Source organism: Archocentrus centrarchus, chromosome 20 (assembly GCF_007364275.1).
Source record: "Archocentrus centrarchus isolate MPI-CPG fArcCen1 chromosome 20, fArcCen1, whole genome shotgun sequence".
NCBI classification, from domain to species: Eukaryota; Metazoa; Chordata; class Actinopteri; order Cichliformes; family Cichlidae; genus Archocentrus; species Archocentrus centrarchus.
The window spans coordinates 32,767,558-32,786,682 of record NC_044365.1 but is presented as its reverse complement, the minus strand read 5'-3'; the positions used below and the strand labels follow the sequence as shown (position 1 = coordinate 32,786,682).

Sequence of the window (19,125 nt, the reverse complement as noted above, 5' to 3'; positions counted from 1 at the left end):
TCTTACCAAATCTACGATTAGCCTTAGCCAGCAGTTTCAAATTTCCATGAATGTCGCCTGCTCTGGCCCCTGGAAGACATTTGACTATGGTCGCCGGTGTCTCTAGCTTCACGTTTCTCAAAACAGAGTCACCAATAACCAGAGTTTGTTCCTCGGCGGGTGTGTCGCCGAGTGGAGAAAAACGGTTAGAGACGTGAATAGGTTGGTGGTGTACCCGGGGCTTCTGCTTAGGACTACGCTTCCTCCTCACCGTCCCCCAGCCGGCCTGTTTTCCCTGCTGCTCGGGATCTGCTGGGGGGGAGCTAACGGCGGCTAAGCTACCATGGTCCGCACCCGCTACAGGGGCCTGGCTAGATGTAGGATTTTCCAGGGTGCGGAGCCGAGTCTCCAGTTCAGAAAGCCTGGCCTCCAGAGCTACAAACAGACTACATTTATTACAAGTACCGTTACTGCTAAAGGAGGCCGAGGAGTAACTAAACATGTGACACCCAGAGCAGGAAAGTGCAGGAGAGACAGGAGAAGAAGCCATGCTGGTAGTGAGTCGGCTAAGGGCTAAGCTACTAGCTGAGCTAAGCTAGCGAATTTCTAAAAACAAATAAAGTGAGTAATGTGAATACAGGTGATTCAGCAAAGAGTATGCTATTTAAAGTAGGTGAAGATTACACTAAAATATGTTATTATCCAGATAAATCTAGTTATACAGATATAACAGCTAACAGACAGCAAAACACTGTGCTCCGAAACAGGAACAGGAAGTGATACAATACCGCAGTGAGAGCCAACACCAAGTGACAGCGCCACCAAGAGAGTTCCATATTGGCTTCTCTTCATTGGCTCCCTGTTAAATCTAGAATAGAATTTAAAATCCTTCTCCTCACCTACAAGGTCTTGAATAATCAGGTCCCATCTTACCTCATAGTCCCATATCACCCCAAACAGAGCACTTCACTCTCAGACTGCTGGCTTACTTGTGGTTCCTAGGATACTTAAGAGTAGAATGGGAGGCAGAGCCTTCAGCTTTCATTCCCCTTTTCTGTGGAACCAGCTTCCAGCTTGGATTCAGGAGACAGACACCCTCTCTATTTTTAAGATTAGGCTTAAAACTTTCCTTTATGATCAAGCTTATAGTTAGGGCTGGATCAGGTGACCCTGAATCCTCCCTTAGTTATGCTGCTATAGGCCTAGGCTGCTGGGGGGTTCCCATGATGCACTGAGTGTTTCTTTTCATTCACCTCTTTTTACTCCATGTCTTTTGCCCCCCCCCCCCCCCCCCCCCCCCCTCAGCAGATGACCCCCCCCTCCCTGAGCCTGGTTCTGCTGCAGGTTTCTTCCTGTTAAAAGGGAGTTTTTCCTTCCCACTGTCACCAAGTGCTGCTCATAGGGGGTCGTTTTGACTGTTGGGTTTTCTCTGTATCATTGTAGGGTCTTTACCCACAATACAAAGCACCTTGAGGTGACTGTCTGTTGTGATTTGGCGCTATATAAATAAAACTGAATTGTACTGATAGTTGCAGGATTTACATGCATGCAGTGCTTCAACTCTCGATGGTGGATGTGCCTGATCCCTTTGGGGACTATCTTCACTGGCGTGTTCATCACAGCAAAACAAAGTCAAACTAATTGGGCTCGGTGGAGCTTTGGTTAGCAGTTAGCACGGTGTAAGCTAGCTGCATTTTGCTAACTTTACTCATGTACAGCAGGAGGATCACTCACTGCATTAATCAGCATCTTTGTGTTGATCTTCAACTCCAAGCTGCACATGTTGGAAAAGCTGAACTTTCCTCATCAGATCCTTGAGTTCATCAAAGTGTGACGTCAGAGAGTGATAGGCGTGACGTTCCAATCCTGCCTTACAAAAGCATTGTTCTAAATTCTGAAACTGAATTTCTGAACTAAATGATAAAATAAACCTGACATTCTCCCTCTGTGTTTTTGTTTCCAGCTGCTGAACCTCTTCTTGGCTCTGCTCCTCAGCAGTTTCAGCTCTGATAACCTGTCAGCTCCGGATGATGATGGCGAAATGAACAATCTGCAGATTGCCATCCACAGGATCACCCGAGGCCTGGCCTGGTGCCGCAGACAGGTACCTGCCCACGAGTGTGTAAACCTGTGCAGTGACACTATCACAGAGCTCCTTCTGTGCTTCATGCTGTATTTTTATTCACTTTGTCTGGGATCCAGGTGGTGGATTTCTTTAATGGGAACCTGAAACGTCGTCGTCAGAAGCGAAAGGAGGCCAAAGCCATGATGAAGCTGAAACGCCTCAGCACCATCCACACTGAGGCCAACGGAGCTGTCATAGGTAACACGACTCACAGATGATTTGTCTTCAAACACCAACACAGACTGAATGTATTCTCATATTCCCCTTGTTATACACCTAATTTCCACCTTTCAATAATCTGCTTTGGGCTGCTGGCATGCAGCAGGGGCTGAGACACCTGAGATTTCAGAGGAAAGAAATCTGGTATATATGCTATGGGTCCGTAAAACAAGATACAAACACATGTATTTGCCATTTGATGGGGATGTGCCAAACATTGGCTGAGAGCCATCCAAAGACACACAGGAAGTGACTGCCCTCACACATAAACACACGTCTTTTCGACATTATTCTGTACACAATTAACAAATGAGATTCATTAATCTGTACCCTGCCTCTCGCCCTGTGACAGCTGGGATAGGCTCCAGCCCCCCCCCGCGACCCTTAACAGGATGTGCGGAAGCGAATGGATGGATGGATGGAGATTCATTAATCTATTTAAAGAAGATTTCATGCTCACATCAAGTTTTATTGACAGGAACGTCTCTTAATATCAAATTAAATATTAAATAAAAACAATAAAGCTCCTGTTCTGTTGGCAAAAGTGCTGTAAATGAACTGAGCACAAATTTCCATCATGTGTTACAGGAGCAAAAAGTGCGTCAAATCTGCATTCCTCCTAATGGCCAGCAGGGGCAGCGACTCTGATTAAATAAGCAGTCTGATTGTATAGAAGTGTATGCAAAAATGCCCCTAATTCCCACTTGACCTCTGACCTCAGTAAAGACTTTCCTGATGTGTTTGTGATCTCAGTCCCTATGTTCAAGTCTTATCTAATAGAACCTGGCCTTCTTTGGTAAATGATGGTCCCGTTAAAAAGGAGGGAATGACTGAGGTCATGCTTACTCTGATTGACAAGTCGCTATCACGTGAGACAAGATAAGATAAGATAATCCTTTATTTGTCCCACATTGTGGGAAATTTACAGTGTTGCAAACAGCAACTGTAGAAGAGTCAGTACAAAAGCAAGGTTAAATAATATATAAAATCTGATAGAAAAATACTAAAATACTCTAAAACAAAAATCTCTAAACATTTCTATACATTAGTAAAAGCGAATGATTATTGCACATGACATTTATTACATATGTTTTTAATTGCACATGAACATTGCACTTGTTTAGTTAGGTGAATGAATAAAATGGTCACTAGTAACTAGTCAGCTGTGGGTCAGTGCTGGCTCTAGTCTGACAGCAGCAGAAAGGAAGGACCTATGATGGCGCTCTCTTACACACTTCAGATGAAGCAGTCGCTCACTGAAGGAGCTGCCCAGTGCTGCCACAGTCCCATGCATAGGGTGGGAGTCGTTCCCCAGTATGGATGCCAGTTCTGCTTGCATCCTCTTGTCTCCCACCACCTGCACAAGGTCTAAGTGACATCCCAAGACAGAGCCGGCCCTCTTTATGAGTTTGTTCAGTCTCTTCCTGTCTGCTGTCGTGATGCTGGTACCCCAGCAGACCACTCCATATAAAATGGCTGATGCCACCACTGAGTCATAGAAAGTCCTTAGGAGTTCCCCCTGTACTCCAAATGACCTCATTTCATGAGTAGGTGAAGTCTACTCTGGCCTTTCTTGTGCCACAGTATTGTCGGTCCATTTTATTATTTATGTGAACACCCAGGTATTTGTAAGAGTCCACTCTCTCAGTATGTGTTCCCTCGATGTTCACTGATGGATGTCTGCACCTGCAGAAGTCCACCACCAGTTGTCCACCACCACAGACTCCTCAGTCTGTGGGGAAGACCAAACCAGTGTAACCGGATAATTACTGGAAAAAACCTTAAAGAAAAGAAAACTTTTTCCCTGAAAATAAAATGAGAAACTCCTTCCTCTGGTCAATCAGTGGAAGTTCTCCTTCTAATATGTAGATATGAAGAGTTCACTTTAAGGTAACAAACACCTATTCAGGTGTTTATATGCTAATGAAGACATTTTACGGGTCTCTGCTGTCTGACCATCCATGAAACTGCTCAGAAATCAACTTTCATGAAAAATAAAATAAATGAATGCTGCAGAAAGGTAAGGATAAAAATATATCCAGTGGTTCATCTTTTTCTTCATCCCAGGCCGTCACGTGGAGAAGTACGTGGTGCCAGAGGACGACAGCTACATGACGAATCCCAACCTGACCATCAGCGTCCCCATCGCCCCCGGAGAGTCGGATGTAGAGTTCCCGGAGGAGGAAGAGGACGGGGAGGGAGAGGAGGAGCAGACTGAGGGCTCTGAGGGAGAGGAAGAGGAAGAGGAAGAGAGGGAGGAGGTAGGGAGGAGAACTGACTATGTGCTGATCTGTGTGCTTTTCTAGTTCTCACACACACACACACACACACACACACACACACACACACACCTGTGTGTGACGTAAAGAAGCACAGGTGTGAGGATGAGTCAGCTGCTGCTCCCCCTGAAGTCAGCTTCTAACAACTGCCTGTCTGTGGGCTGGTCCATGTGTTCAGGTCAGTTCAGTAACCGTCACAGGTGCAGTGAACACAGAGAAACAAACGTAAGGAAAAACACAGGAAGACTTCACAAATATTTTTTTTAAATAATGTCCAAAAGAGGCTGATTGGCTGAATTTGACCCGTCTGAGCTGAGGTGGGCTTCAGAGCTTTTTTGGATATTTGGAGATTATTTCACTGTTAATAGTTCACTGATTGGTGCCACGTCTTAAAGCTCTGCTGGGAGGAGCCTGAAAATTTGCATTAAAACCTTTTGCAGATGATCAGGGGCGTAGCTACAGGGAGGAAGAGGGAACGCAGCCCTCCCTGGTACTTTCCCCACATTGTCTTGTCTTATGAATGCTACTCAGCAGGGATGATGAACATGCACATGGTGCCTGGGTCTGATGAGTGAAGCTAATGCGCAAATAAATAATTTCTCTGGTGTCCAGCAGGGGGCGACTAATGCAATACAAAATGAAGTCTGATAGTATAAAAGTCAGTGGTAAAAACTTCTCACTTGTTCTGTGACTTCAGTAAAGGATTTCCTCATGTGATTATGGTTTAAATCACCAGTTTCAAGTTTCACTGATGTTTCTTTTGTACATCTTGCAAAAAAATGCTCGCCTCAAAGCTTCAAGCCAGGCCTTTAACCAGTGGCTGTGTTTTATATACAGTCTATGGTCCAGACCCCTCCTGCTACACTTCTTCTAATTATTTACACAAAATCATAAAGGTTTAAGTTTAAAAGCTCAAACCACACAGTGGTGTGGTCCACGGCCCACCAGCCCTGAACCCACACACAGTATTAGTTATCCGCTTAGTTTAATTTGCCTTTGTACCATGTTCCATGTACTATAGTCTAATAAAAGCCTTAAAGCGCCTGGTGCTCATCCTGAGGTGAGCTCCTGAGTCATGTGAAATGATTGTTAGAAGAAATATTCACAATTACTAAAAATACTCCATTATAAGTTAAATTTGTGATTTTAAAAAAAAAAGGAGCACTGACTGAGCAGGTAGCAGACGTTAAAATGCTCAAAGCTCCATCAGTCGTTTATTTGATGGAGTTGTAGTTCCCTGATCAGTGCTGCTGCTTGCAGTCAATACTGTGTAATGATTGATGTGGACATGTGTTCAGTGTGTTTATCATGGCTCATGTGCTCCTTTCATGTGTTGTTTTCATCTTCTAATTATGTTCAATGTCAGTTTTCAGCAGCTAATCTGTGCAGCGTGTGTGCTGCAGCTGCCGTCTCATCATTTCTGCGGAGGAAAGCCGAGTGTCCTCCCCGTACATTAGCATAAAGACTTTACTGCCATTATTACAAGTAGTTTAAAAGCCCCCATGGCCACAGACCACGAGCGCTCCAGATTGGTACGTAAATCCTGGCCGACCGGGAGCATTCAGAGATTCAGAGAGGGTTCCAAAACTCATGGATTCACTTTGTTTAGTCACAGCAGCTCAGATCATCAGAATCACTCTGATCGGTGCCTCATTATTATTTTTACTTTATTGTGTCATGAATAAAATGAAGCAGGCACTGATGATTAGCCCTGGAGGCCAGCTTCTCACACATGTAAAAAAATGACTAAGATACTAAGAGGCTGCTTTTTTCAGTATGAGGATGTGCAGTTTTACACCCACTCTGTGTAAATCATTACATTTGACACTCACTCTACACCCTTGGCTGTTACATGCATCACGTTATGACTGCACAGTTGCATTGATGGTCCTGGAGCAACATTAATAAGATGATGCAGGTCTTACTGTGTGAGACCCGTGAACCAGCTTCATTTACCGCATGCTGTTTATCTGCGACTTTCAGCAAACTTTCTACTCCTCTGCTCTCTAGCTCGTGTTACAGTCGATATGTGTGTGAATAACGTAAGATACTCCACAATCTTTCTGTGCACCTTGAAGCAACTGCAGAAGCAGCCGTGCGCGTGCAGCTACCTCGAGCTGGGAATGCTTTTTAGGGCCCGTCCTCCAGGCTGGGAATGATGGTGATAGAAGGACATAGAGAGGTAGAGGGAGGGAGGGAGAACAGGTGCACAACATGATTAAAGAGGAGAGGTGATGATGAACCAAGTCAGCGCAGGTGTGTACACACACGCACGCACGCACACACAGACAAACACACACGACACAAATCTGTCACTTCATGTTAGATACAAAGAGAAGAGAGAGGAAATGACTAAACATCTCCTCTCCCTCCTCTTCCTCTCTCCCTGCCTCAGCGCGCACACACACACACACACACACACACACACACACACACACACACACACACACACACACACACACACACAATAAGACATTTTAGCTTTATGAGTTTTGCTCCTAAAGGAGATATTACACTATTTGAAAAATGTGACACCAAGTCGCACAACGAACTTACAAACACACACACACACGTCTGCAGCTCAGTCGGACTTTTTGTCCTATGAATAGATGAAGTGAGGCAGGATGCGCGTGCGCGCACACACACACACACACACACACACTAATATACACCCTTTTAGCACAAACACATCGCACACACAGCACAGCAGAGTGAGAAAAATGCCGGACCTTAATGCACCGCCGGAGGCCTCCAATTCTGTCTGAGGGACTCTCTTACTGTGTGTGTGTGTGTGTTTTGTGTGTGTGTGTGTGTGTGTGTGTGTGTGTGTGTGTGTGTGTGTGTGTGTGTGTGTGTGTGTGTGTGTCCAGTCCATCCATTGCAAGCATCATTGTCATAGAAAGAAACTATGAGAAGAGACTGTGTGTTTGGATGGGCTGAACAGTTAATATCAGTCATGTTATAAATCATGTTATTATCATGTTATAAACAGACTTTTAAAAAGATTTAGCTTTACTCAAAATCCATCGTTCAGTTTGTTCACAGCATCTGTTGTCTGCTTTATGCAGTAAAGATCCTGCACTGTCAGGCGTTTACACCAGAACCATTTTTCCGTTTTTGTAACGCCTTCTAAGGCTCGGGCATCTGATTAGGATGCCTCCTGGCCACCTCCTGGGTGAGGTGTTCCGGGCATGTCCCACCGGGAAGAGGCCCCGTGGTAGACCCAGGACACGCTGGAGAGATTATGTATCTCGGCTGGCCTGGGAACGCCTTGGGGTCCCTCCGGATGAGCTGGAGGAGGTGGCTGGGGAGAGAGAAGCCTGGGCTTCTCTGCTTAGGCTTCTGCCCCCGCGACCCGGCCCCGGATAAGCGGAAGAAAATGGATGGATGGATGGATGGATGGTAACGCCTTCAGACAGAAACGTTTTAGATGGTGATGGTGAAACGCTCTAGTTCCTGTGCCAGGCCACAAGTTGGTGGTGTGGGTGTAGGAGTCAGAGGAGCACAGTGCGCATGTGCCAGCACCTCCCGTTTTCAGAAAGTAGCATTTCAAAGACATGTCTGTCTGGGACCTGTTTTCAAACGGCATCGTTTCCAGTCCCTCAAAACACTGTTTTCATGAAAACTGGAGGCCGAAAAACATCGAGACACTCTTTATGAAAACGTTAACCTTAGAGAGAGAATGCTGTGAGCAGCGGCAGGCAACAGTGGTGAGGAAGAACTCACTTTTAACAGGAAGACACCTCCAGCAGAACCAGGCTCAGAGAGGCGCAGCCACTGTCATAACCAGCAGCTCCATCTTCAGTATCTGTTGTCAGATATACGCATTGAGGCTGCATGGTTATGGCCACAATGATAATCATGTTGCAATTATTCATTGATTTTAGTGACAAAACAGTTTAATTCCACTTTCATGTAAGCAGAACACTTCACATCTGTATTTGCATCTCTCAGAAGAAAAATAAACACTAAATGGAACCAACAGGAAGCTGCTGTCAGCTTTACATGGTGTTAGATTCCTGTGAACGAATCTGCAGATAAATATATATAATCTCACTTCATTCATCATGACTGCACAATGTGACTGAGACTCATAGCAACAGCTGTGAGATCCCTGTTTTCCCTGCACTTTGGAGACATCTGAACGGATGATGTTTGTCCAGTATGCTGACTGTTTTCCTGAAGTTGTTGTTACTCACTGTGTTTAGCGGACACTGATCTTTGGCCAGTGGAAAGTGACTGTGTTGTTGTGAAGTGGATGGATGCTTTGTGGATGTCTGGGCCAATGTTGGACGATTCACATTAGCGACTGCTGTGGCCACCGCATCCACACTGCTCTGTGCTAGCTTTAGTGTATCTGTGTGTCTGTGTGTGTGTACCTGTACATGTGTGGTGCAGTGGAAACTTAGCCGTAAGGTGAAACATGCAAATCCAGCAAGAGCCGCAGCACATATATACACACAAATGCACATATACACACAAATGCACATATACACACACAAATGCACACATATACACACAAATGCACACATATACACACAAATGCACATATATACACACAAATGCACACATATACACACAAATGCACACATATACACACAAATGCACATATACACACACAAATGCACACATATACACACAAATGCACATATACGCACACAAATGCACATATATACACACAAATGCACATATACGCACACAAATGCACATATATACACACAAATGCACACATATACACACAAATGCACATATACGCACACAAATGCACATATACGCACACAAATGCACATATATACACACAAATGCACACATATACACACAAATGCACATATACGCACACAAATGCACATATACGCACACAAATGCACACATATACACACAAATGCACACATATACACACAAATGCACATATACGCACACAAATGCACACATATACACACAAATGCACATATATACACACAAATGCACACATATACACACAAATGCACATATACGCACACAAATGCACACATATACACACAAATGCACATATACGCACACAAATGCACACATATACACACAAATGCACATATACGCACACAAATGCACATATATACACACAAATGCACATATACACACACAAATGCACATATATACACACAAATGCACATATATACACACAAATGCACACATATACACACAAATGCACATATACGCACACAAATGCACATATATACACACAAATGCACATATACACACACAAATGCACATATATACACACAAATGCACACATATACACACAAATGCACATATACGCACACAAATGCACACATATACACACAAATGCACATATATACACACAAATGCACACATATACACACAAATGCACATATACGCACACAAATGCACATATACACACACAAATGCACATATACACACAGTGACCTAATGTGAAAGGGCAGCATTAATAGAGGAAAGCTCAGGAACATATTTTCCCCCAGAAACAGCTCCTGAGACCCAGAGTCCGTGTATGGATATTCTCACCATCTGCTGCAGCTTTAAAGGAGCTGACCAAACATCCAGATCTGGTTTTGGGCAGAATCAGGTTCAGGTTCAACATCCAGTCGTCCTCACAAACACAGATATACGAACACTGTCTGACATGGGAGGCTGGTTTAGAGGGCGGGACAACATCACAACTCTTTAGCATCAAACTGTGTGTGTGTGTGTGTGTGTGTGTGTGTGTGTGTGTGTGTGTGTGTGTGTGTGTGTGTGTGTGTGTGTGTGTGTGTGTGTGTGTGTGTGTGTTTCCTCTCTCTTCTTTTATTCTTCCTTCTCTTAATTGACCTGATCATCCAACACAGAGCAGGGAATAGAGGGATGGACTGAAGCATCTGTTACGTGTTACTCTGTTTGTCTCATTTCCCCTGAAATCCTGAATTCGGCCATTTGTAAACTGTGAACAGTCAGTGAGCAATGCTAAGTGTTTCCTGACATGACCAAACCTCATCCTGAAGCCCCTGAAATATTAAACTGCCCACAGTTGGGAGTCCAACCACTACAGACCTGTGGCCCTGACTTCTCACCTGATGAAGACCATGGAGAGGCTCATCCTGCACCACCTCCGCCCACTGGTGAGCTCAGCGCTGGACCCCCTGCAGTTTGCCTACCAGCCCAGCATCCTGGTGGACGATGCCATCATCTACCTGCTGCACAGATCCCTCTCTCACCTAAAGCAGGCGGGGAACACTGTGAGGGTCATGTTCTTTGACTTCTCCACTGCTTTCAACACCATCCAGCCTGCACTGTTGAGAGGGAAGATGTAGGGAGCCGGAGTGGACAGGCAGCTGACGGCATGGACCATCGACTACCTCACCAACAGACCACAGTATGTGAGGTGCCATGACTGTGTGTCTGATGTAGTAGTCTGCAGCACGGGGGCGCCACAGGGCACGGTCCTCTCACCCTTTCTGTTCAGTCTGTACACCTCAGACTTCAGGTACAACTCGGACCACTGCCACCTACAGAAGTTCTCAGATGATACGGCCATCATCGGATGCGTATCAGATGGGAACGACCAGGAATACAGGGGGGTCATCAGTGACTTTGTCAGCTGGTGTGAGAACAACGCACTGCAAATCAACGCCAGCAAGATGAAGGAGATGGTCATAGACTTCAGGAGGAAGCCACCCCCTACAGCACCGGTGAACATCCAGGGAAAGCATATTGAGACAGTGGTCTCCTACAAATACCTGGGTGTTCATCTCAATAACAAGTTGGACTGGACTACAAACACAGACGTCCTGTATAAGAAGGGCCAGAGTCGACTCCACCTGCTGAGGAGACTGAGGTCCTTTGGTGTCTGCAGGACTCTGTTAAAGACCTTTTATGACACAGTGGGAGCATCTGCCCTTTTCTACGCAGTGGCCTGCTGGGGGGGTGGATGCACCGAAAGGGACAGGAGCAGGATCGACAAACTGGTGCAGAGGTCTAGCTCTGTGCTGGGATGTCCTCTAGAGTCTGTAATGGTGGGTGAGAGGAGGATGTTGGTAAAGCTGACATCCATCATGAACCCCCCCATCACCCTCTGCATGAGACCGTGGGTGAGCTGAGCAGCTCCTTCAGTCAGAGACTGAAACATCCTCGCTGCAGGAAGGAGCGCTTTCACAGCTCACTCATCCCAACAGCTGTTAGACTGTACAACACATCATGATGTCTTGAGTCACTTGGACACTTTACCTCCTCTGCCATCACTTTATCCATACAGTCCAGATACATTTTATTTATTACACTCACCCATATAATGCATACCGTGTATGCTGTGTACCTTACCGGCTACAAATGTATAATGTTTTGATATCTGTATATAGTGTTTTGATGTGTGTGTATATGTGTGTATATGTACATGTGTGTATTGACATTGATATATATATATATTATGTACATAGTGCTTATGTAGAATAGAATAGAATGCCTTTAGTGTCATTATACAGGATGTACAATGAGATTGGAGGGCCACTCCTGTTCAGTGCCATGCAACAGAAAATCAAACTCTCTAAAATAAAAATATTATAATCTAGTATAATCAATATAATCAAGAAATATACAGAAAATAAACAATGTATAAAATATACAAAAATAGAATGTATAAAAATATATACATACATACCTACATTGGTGCATCTGTACATTGTAAGAAAAGTAAATGCGTGTATACATATAATAATGAAGATGATGAATATTTCACTTGGTGAATGAATACTGGATATTACACAATATAGGAATGTTAGATATTGTTCAGTTTGAATAATATAATATTGCACAGAGATGTGGGTGTTGCACAGTTACAGTGGGTGAGTGTGAGAGTTCAGGGTGGTGATTGCTCTGGTGAAGAAACTGTTCCTGAGTCTGTTTGTTCTGGCTTTGATGCACCTGTAGCTCCTGCCAGAGGGCAGCAGGTCAAACAGGTCAAAGCCAGGGTGTGAGCTGTCCTTGATGATGTTCCTGCTCTGCTGATGCAGCGGGAGGTGTAGATGTCCATCAGGGAGGGGAGAGGGCAGCCAACGATTCTTTGTGCTGTCTTGACTACCCTCTGAAGCCTGACCCTGTCTGCCTCAGTGCAGCTGCCGTACCATACTGTGATACAGTACGTCAGCAGGCTCTCAATGGATGAGCGGTAGAAGGTCAGCAGCAGGTTTGAGTCCAAGTTGTTCTTCCTGAGGACCCTCAGGAAGTGAAGTCGCTGCTGAGCCTTCTTGACAACAGCTGTGATGTTATCTGACCAAGAGAGATCAGCAGAGATGAGGACACCGAGAAACCTGAAGGTGTGGACCCTCTCCACACGCTCACCGTTGATGTAGAGGGGAGCTGGGTCAGTCCTGTGCTTCCTGAAGTCGATGATGATCTCTTTGGTTTTCATGGTGTTCAGTGCGGGTTGTTCTCTGAACACCAGGCTGTCAACTTCAGGACCTCCTCTCTGTAAGCTGCCTCATCTCCCTTTGAGATGAGTCCGACCACTGTGGTGTCGTCAGCAAATTTGACGATGAGGTTGTTATTGTGGGCCGGACTGCAGTCATGGGTGTAGAGGCAGTACAGGAGGGGGCTCAGCACACAGCCCTGTGGGGAGCCAGTACTCAGTGTGTGTGTGGAGGAGAGATGGGGGCCAAGTCTCACAGTCTGGGGCCGGTTGGTTAAGAAGTCCTTGATCCAGGAACATGTGAGAGGGGGGAGGCCCAGGGGGTGCAGTTTGATGGTGAGAATGTCCGGGATGATTGTGTTGAACGCTGAGCTGTAATCCACAAAGAGCTCTGCTGCTGCTCCAAGTGGCTCAACACAGAGTGGAGAGCTACATGGTATATGTGTATAGTTTTTTCTATTCTATTTTATTCTATTTTATTTTAGTAAATTTGTTTTTTACTCATCCTTTTCATTTTTCTCTATACTGAGCTGCTGTAATGCGCAAATTTCCCCATCGTGGGATCATTAAAGTTTTATCTTATCTTATCTCTTATCTTACGAGCACTCTTCAGCTGTGTGGTCTCCATCACTCAGATCGCGTAACAGTGGGACTTTTACAGACCCTTGTTGGTTCTGGGAGGGTGATCTGGGACCATCACAGTTATAAAACAATCCTGTTTTTCCATCATCTCTGTTTTTGGTGACCAGAAGTCCTCATCGCTGAACCCTTTTTGGTAATTCTTTTTGATCTTTTGGGATGGAGTAATTAGCACTGTTGTCTCACAATAAAGCGGCGTCCACACAGGAAGTGATTCACTCATCACACGTCACTTTGTCGCTGATGTTTGGCCATGAGCAGATATTCCAGGCCTACATGAGCCTTTCATGTATTCCCGCCCTATCATATGTCAATCAGTGGCATCCTTCACTCTCACTGGTAGTTATGTCACTCGCTTGCCTTGTTGAGAAAACTTTGGGACCTGCTCACTTCATGCTAAGTGACTGAATGTCTGTGCTGGAACTCTGGCTGGTTCCTTTCTGAATGATTACATCTAGAAGAGCTTTGCCTAAGATCACCATATTAGGAGTACCTCTTTGACATCATGAAGCTCCAAGAGTAGAAGAAAGCTGCCAGCATCCCAAATCAGCTCTATTTAAATGATCTGATTCATGATTCATCTGCAGACAGGCGCAGGCAGCAGCCCTGTGACGTTATTCAGCGTCATCACTGAGCGTAACTGCACTTTAAATATATCAGTCTCAGATACTGCTACACACACACACACACACACACACACACACACCCCAGGGGTTCGGCCATAAGTAATAAACGTGGCTGCTATGTTTTTTGTTAAATACGTAATATTTTGACATCTGAATAATTCATGCCGTGTTGTTCTCGGCGCGCCTTCCTGCTGGCTCAGCAGCGTGAATGAACAATGATTTTTTATGATGTCAGTCGATGCGTGTTGGCCAGCTCGTGACCCAGTTAGGCAGTTAAATAATGCACCAGCAAGAAGGTGTCTGTGAGATCTGAACAGCATTAGTCAGCAGCTCGGTTCAGGTGGAGCTCCATGTCTCCATGATGGAGTTAAGGTTAGAAGTTGACACACCTTCAGTCTGTAGTTTGGTGCTGGGGTCGAGGACAGGAATCTGGTGAGAAGAAGACATGTTCTTCCACATGTCGCTGCAGTGGACCATTTGGATACGCTTACCATTTATCCTGCGCTGTTAAGGTGGCTCTGTGGCAAAGTGTCCGTTTTACTTAATCCCCAGAAGAGTTTTCCACTCATTTCTGCTGCTTCATCACACCTGTGGGTGTCTCACAGTCACATCAGGTGCTCTTTGGTGTGGGACACCAAGCAGAAACAGATCCAAAACCTGCAGTTCCTCTAATGTCCACTTGAGGCAGACTCCAAAAGTGAATCAATCCTGTCCAAATTTATCCCTTAAAATCATATTTAGACAAACTGTTTTGGGCTTTTTAGATGGTTTTCCCTCCTCGTAACCATTATGAGAAAGATAAAGTTTGTTTTCTTAAACTTAACAACACAGCTCTAAGTGACCCAAACACGATATCTCTCAGGCTTTAACTCCTGCTTCCGTCTCCAAACCAGACTCTCTCACTCAGGTGTGACTGTCTACAGTTTGGCCTGTAGGACTCATTTAATAAAGGACAATAACGAGCTGTGTTCTGACTGTGCCTGTGCCTTTGTCAGACATCTTTAAGGTGCTGACAGACATGAAGGATCCTCCCTGAAGTTAAGCTGTGGGTGTTCAGAGGGACGGTGCAGCAGATCTCAGGTTGCAGGTCACTGATATCTGTTTGTTTTGCGTTAACACCGACCTCAATCCCCACCTAAGGCCTGCATATTAACACTAAGCCTGAGTGTATTTATAGGCCACTGTCTCTGTCAGGGTGTCCCTGCAGTCAAAGTGGGGACATTGATGTTTAGCTGTGGATCAGTCTGCTGTTAACTGATGATTCAGAGCTGAGGTTACAGTTTTTGTTTCACATGATCGTCTAACTGAAAGTAATATCATTTAAAGCTGAGCAATGACAAAATAAAAGGAACAGGATACAAACTGAAAGGAAACAGCAGGCTTACAACATACTCATGGCCACTTTGTTAGGTACAGCAACTTGTTGACACAAATATGTACTCAGCCAATGACATGCAGCATTGGGGAATGTGGACATGGTCAAGAAGACCTGCTGAAGCTCAGAATGGGGAATAAAAGGTCATTTAAGTGGCTCCTGGTGATCTACTGGGAGTTCCACACACAACCATCTTTGAGTTTGTCCCTGCGCTGCGTTGTGTCCGTGGGCAAGACACATAAACCACATTGCCTAACGGTACCGCCGGTCTCTGGCTGCATGACCGCAGATGCTCATCTCTGGATGAGTGATCTGGAACAATCATTTCGTTGTGTGCCTTGTGTACACAATGACAAGATAAGATAAGATAAGATAAGATAGTGTTTATTTGTCACATGCACAGTTATACACAGTACAATGCACAGTGAAATGTATTTTGTACCTGCAACCATATACACACATATAAATAAGAAGAATAAAAATAAAAAAAAGTAATTCACACTATACACTATACTCTATATACTATACACTATACACACTTTTTAAATTATAATATTTACACTGTGCAATAATGGTCCAGTTAGGGCTCAGAGTTGAGCAGACGGATGGCTTGTGGGTAAAAACTCTTCTTCAACCTTTCAGTCTTAGTCCTCAGGCAGCGGTAACGCCGGCCTGATGGGAGCAGGGAGAAGAGAGAGTGTCCGGGGTGGCTGGGCTGTTTTAGGATCTTCATGGCCCTCAGCCTGCACTGCTTGGTGTAAATGTCCTGCAGGTTGGGGAGGGTGGGTCTGATGGTCCGTTCAGCTGAACGAACCACCCTTTTTAGGGCCATGAAGTCCTGCTTGGTGCAGTTTCCCATCCAGGTGGTGATGCTCCCACGCATGATGCTCTCAATGGTGCAGGTGTAAAAGTTCCTGAGCACCTTGAGTGGGAGCTTGAAGTCTCTCAGCCGCCTGAGGAGGTAGAGACGCTGTCTGGCCTTCTTCAATGAGTTGAATCTAACATCTAAAAGGGGAAACATCCAGTGAGCGATGGCTCTCTGGGTGAAAGAGAAGAATGGTCAGAGAAGAATGGCCAGATTGCTTCGAGCTGACAGGAAGGCAACAGTGACTCAAATAACCAGCAGTCCCAGCTGAGGTGTGCAGAAGAGCACCTCCAACCCTGAAGCAGATGGGCTGCAGCAGCAGAAGACCACACAGGGTGTCAGCTAAGAGCAGGAAACTGAATCTACGATTCACACAGACTCACAAACACATCGTCTGATCTCATTAAGCCAGTTACCTCCTTTTCTGCATTATTTATCATTGTCTCTACTCGCTTTTTAATGCAGTCTGTTATGTCTCTGAATGAAGCCTAAATTTTGACAGCTGAAGCGTCCATCCGTCTCCCTCGTGCTGCCGCCTCCTCTCTTCCAGCTGGAATTCCTTGTTTTCCCTCCACTGCCATCCTCTCTCTCCCCTCTGCACCTCTCTGTATCTCTCAGCCCATCGCTGCTCTCCCTCCAGCTCTGTCGTATGTAATTTATTTCCAGTACACAAACAGCTCACTGTAAATAGAAGCTGTTAAGCTGCTGCGGCACTCCGGTTTTAATAGAGCCTTGGTTTGGTTATGTAATGATTAAATAGCTGACTGAGGCTTTAATGGCATTATAAATCACTGACTGTGTTTCTGTAAAAGCCTCGAATCAGCTGGTTGAGGTGGGCAGGGTCAATAGCCAAGGTCAAAGGTCATCAAACGGGGGTGTCATTGGCAGGTGGATGGGAAAAGTTTCAGTTTAAAAGCATTTTTCTCCCCAAATAAAAATGTGTGTGATTTATTGTTTGATTGTCCTTTCAAAGGAAGTTCAGGTAAACACCAGCTGCAGGCTGGAGACCATCACGAAGCTTCGTAATCATCTGCTGTTAAACATCTTCCTTTTATAGGAGCTCTTGACCCCCCAGTGAAGAAAACCTGCACAAACAGTTCGAGGGTTCTTCCATTTTCAGTGTCTCCAAAGGCAGCAGTGAATCCCTGTGACTGCAACGTAGCACCTGAACGATGAAGGTTAAAATGAGAGCTTTTCTGAGTTCTGCCTTCATTCTGGATTTGCTTTGGTTTAGGCATTAGGTCAGTAACTGACCTGCTGTCAGTTAATCCATTTTCATTTGAATTCAGAGGCTTCATTTAGCTGGTTTCTCTGGGCCAAAGAACTCACTGTCATTGGAAAAGTTAATGAGTGTCACAGCATGTTTATTTAGAAACAGCTCCACCATCAGGACAGGAGCTACTCTGCAGCTGGACTGAAGTGGACCAGTTCTGCTCATTTCCAGCTTCATGTGTTTCTTCTTTGACTCTCCCAGAGCAGCTTTGCAGGATTCATACTCCAAAATAATCCTATGTTATCTCACTCTGGGCCTTAGTGCAGTTCTTGCTCTGCAGCCTGACAAACAGGTTTGAGCCACGGGTGGGTGGGGCTTCTGTGTCTGAGATGACCACATTAAGCATACCCTCTTAGTGTAACATCACACAGAGCAGAAAGCAGAAAAAACTGTGGTTCTGTGAGCAGTCTGAAGCCTCACAGGGATGACCCCATGGCTGTGTTTAGCATGAGCATCCACCCCTGCAGCAGGAGGACCTGACAGACAGTTAGGCACAGGTCGAAGATCCTAAAACCATCAATGTCCTGTTAGAAACAGCTGAGCATGTGTGTGTGACTTTCCTGCATTTGTGCCAGGTCCTTACAGCTTTTCAAGCATTTGTGTCTGTGTGTGTGTGTGTGTGTGTGTGTGCGTGCCCTTAAATATCAGCTAGTAAAACTTACTGTGACCCTGCCTGCTGCCACAGTCTCAAGCTGGTGACCTCTGACCCCGGTAAAGTTCAGGACCCCGGTAACAGATGTCCAGGTGCTGTCTGCAGAGGCAGGTGCTGGAAAGTGGACCCCGCAGCCCCACTTTGATTTTCCCTTCTGTTATGAAATGGACAACATCAAAACCTCTTGGATGGAATCTGGCTGAGCTCTGAAGCTGCAGCTCGCAGAGCTACATCAGAGAAAAACACCTTCAGCACAGAAAACACTGTAAATACTTTTATCTGCAGAAGCAAAGATCTGCTTTAACTTCTGAATGTCAATGCAAAAATGTATCACCCCAGGTGATCCTCATCCCACATCAGATCAGAGCCTAGAACACCTGTGCTGTATCACTGGACTGCTGAACATTTACAGTGTTTGCTGTTAAATCATTTTAATGAAGGCTTCTGTACCACCCACAGAAGCAGTCCAGTCATTTTCAGGTGACAGCGTGGTGCTGTTAAAGCGATGTTTCACCCCAAAATCACTTATCCACGTGTGTCCTTTTGGTGTGACTCTGCCTTCTCTTTGAACATGAAGGAACCAACCAGTGAATATGTTTCAGCTCCGTTTTATAATCGTCTAAAACAGAACTGATGCTGATGGTTCAGCCACATCCACCCAAAGCTTCCAGCCATCTGCAGAGGTTCACTCTGACAGC

At 45.2% G+C, this 19,125-nt stretch overlaps 1 protein-coding gene across 1 annotated transcript in view; it reads left to right on the top strand.

The window, feature by feature from the left end:
- LOC115799203 (sodium channel protein type 4 subunit alpha-like) overlaps window positions 1-19,125 on the top strand; it is a 330,533-nt gene that overhangs the window by 234,021 nt on the left and 77,387 nt on the right. Inside the window, exons 20-22 of the mRNA XM_030756224.1 lie at window positions 1,943-2,083; window positions 2,182-2,302; window positions 4,391-4,584. Coding sequence (XP_030612084.1) covers window positions 1,943-2,083; window positions 2,182-2,302; window positions 4,391-4,584 — 456 coding nt within the window. The remainder of the gene's footprint in view (window positions 1-1,942; window positions 2,084-2,181; window positions 2,303-4,390; window positions 4,585-19,125) is intronic.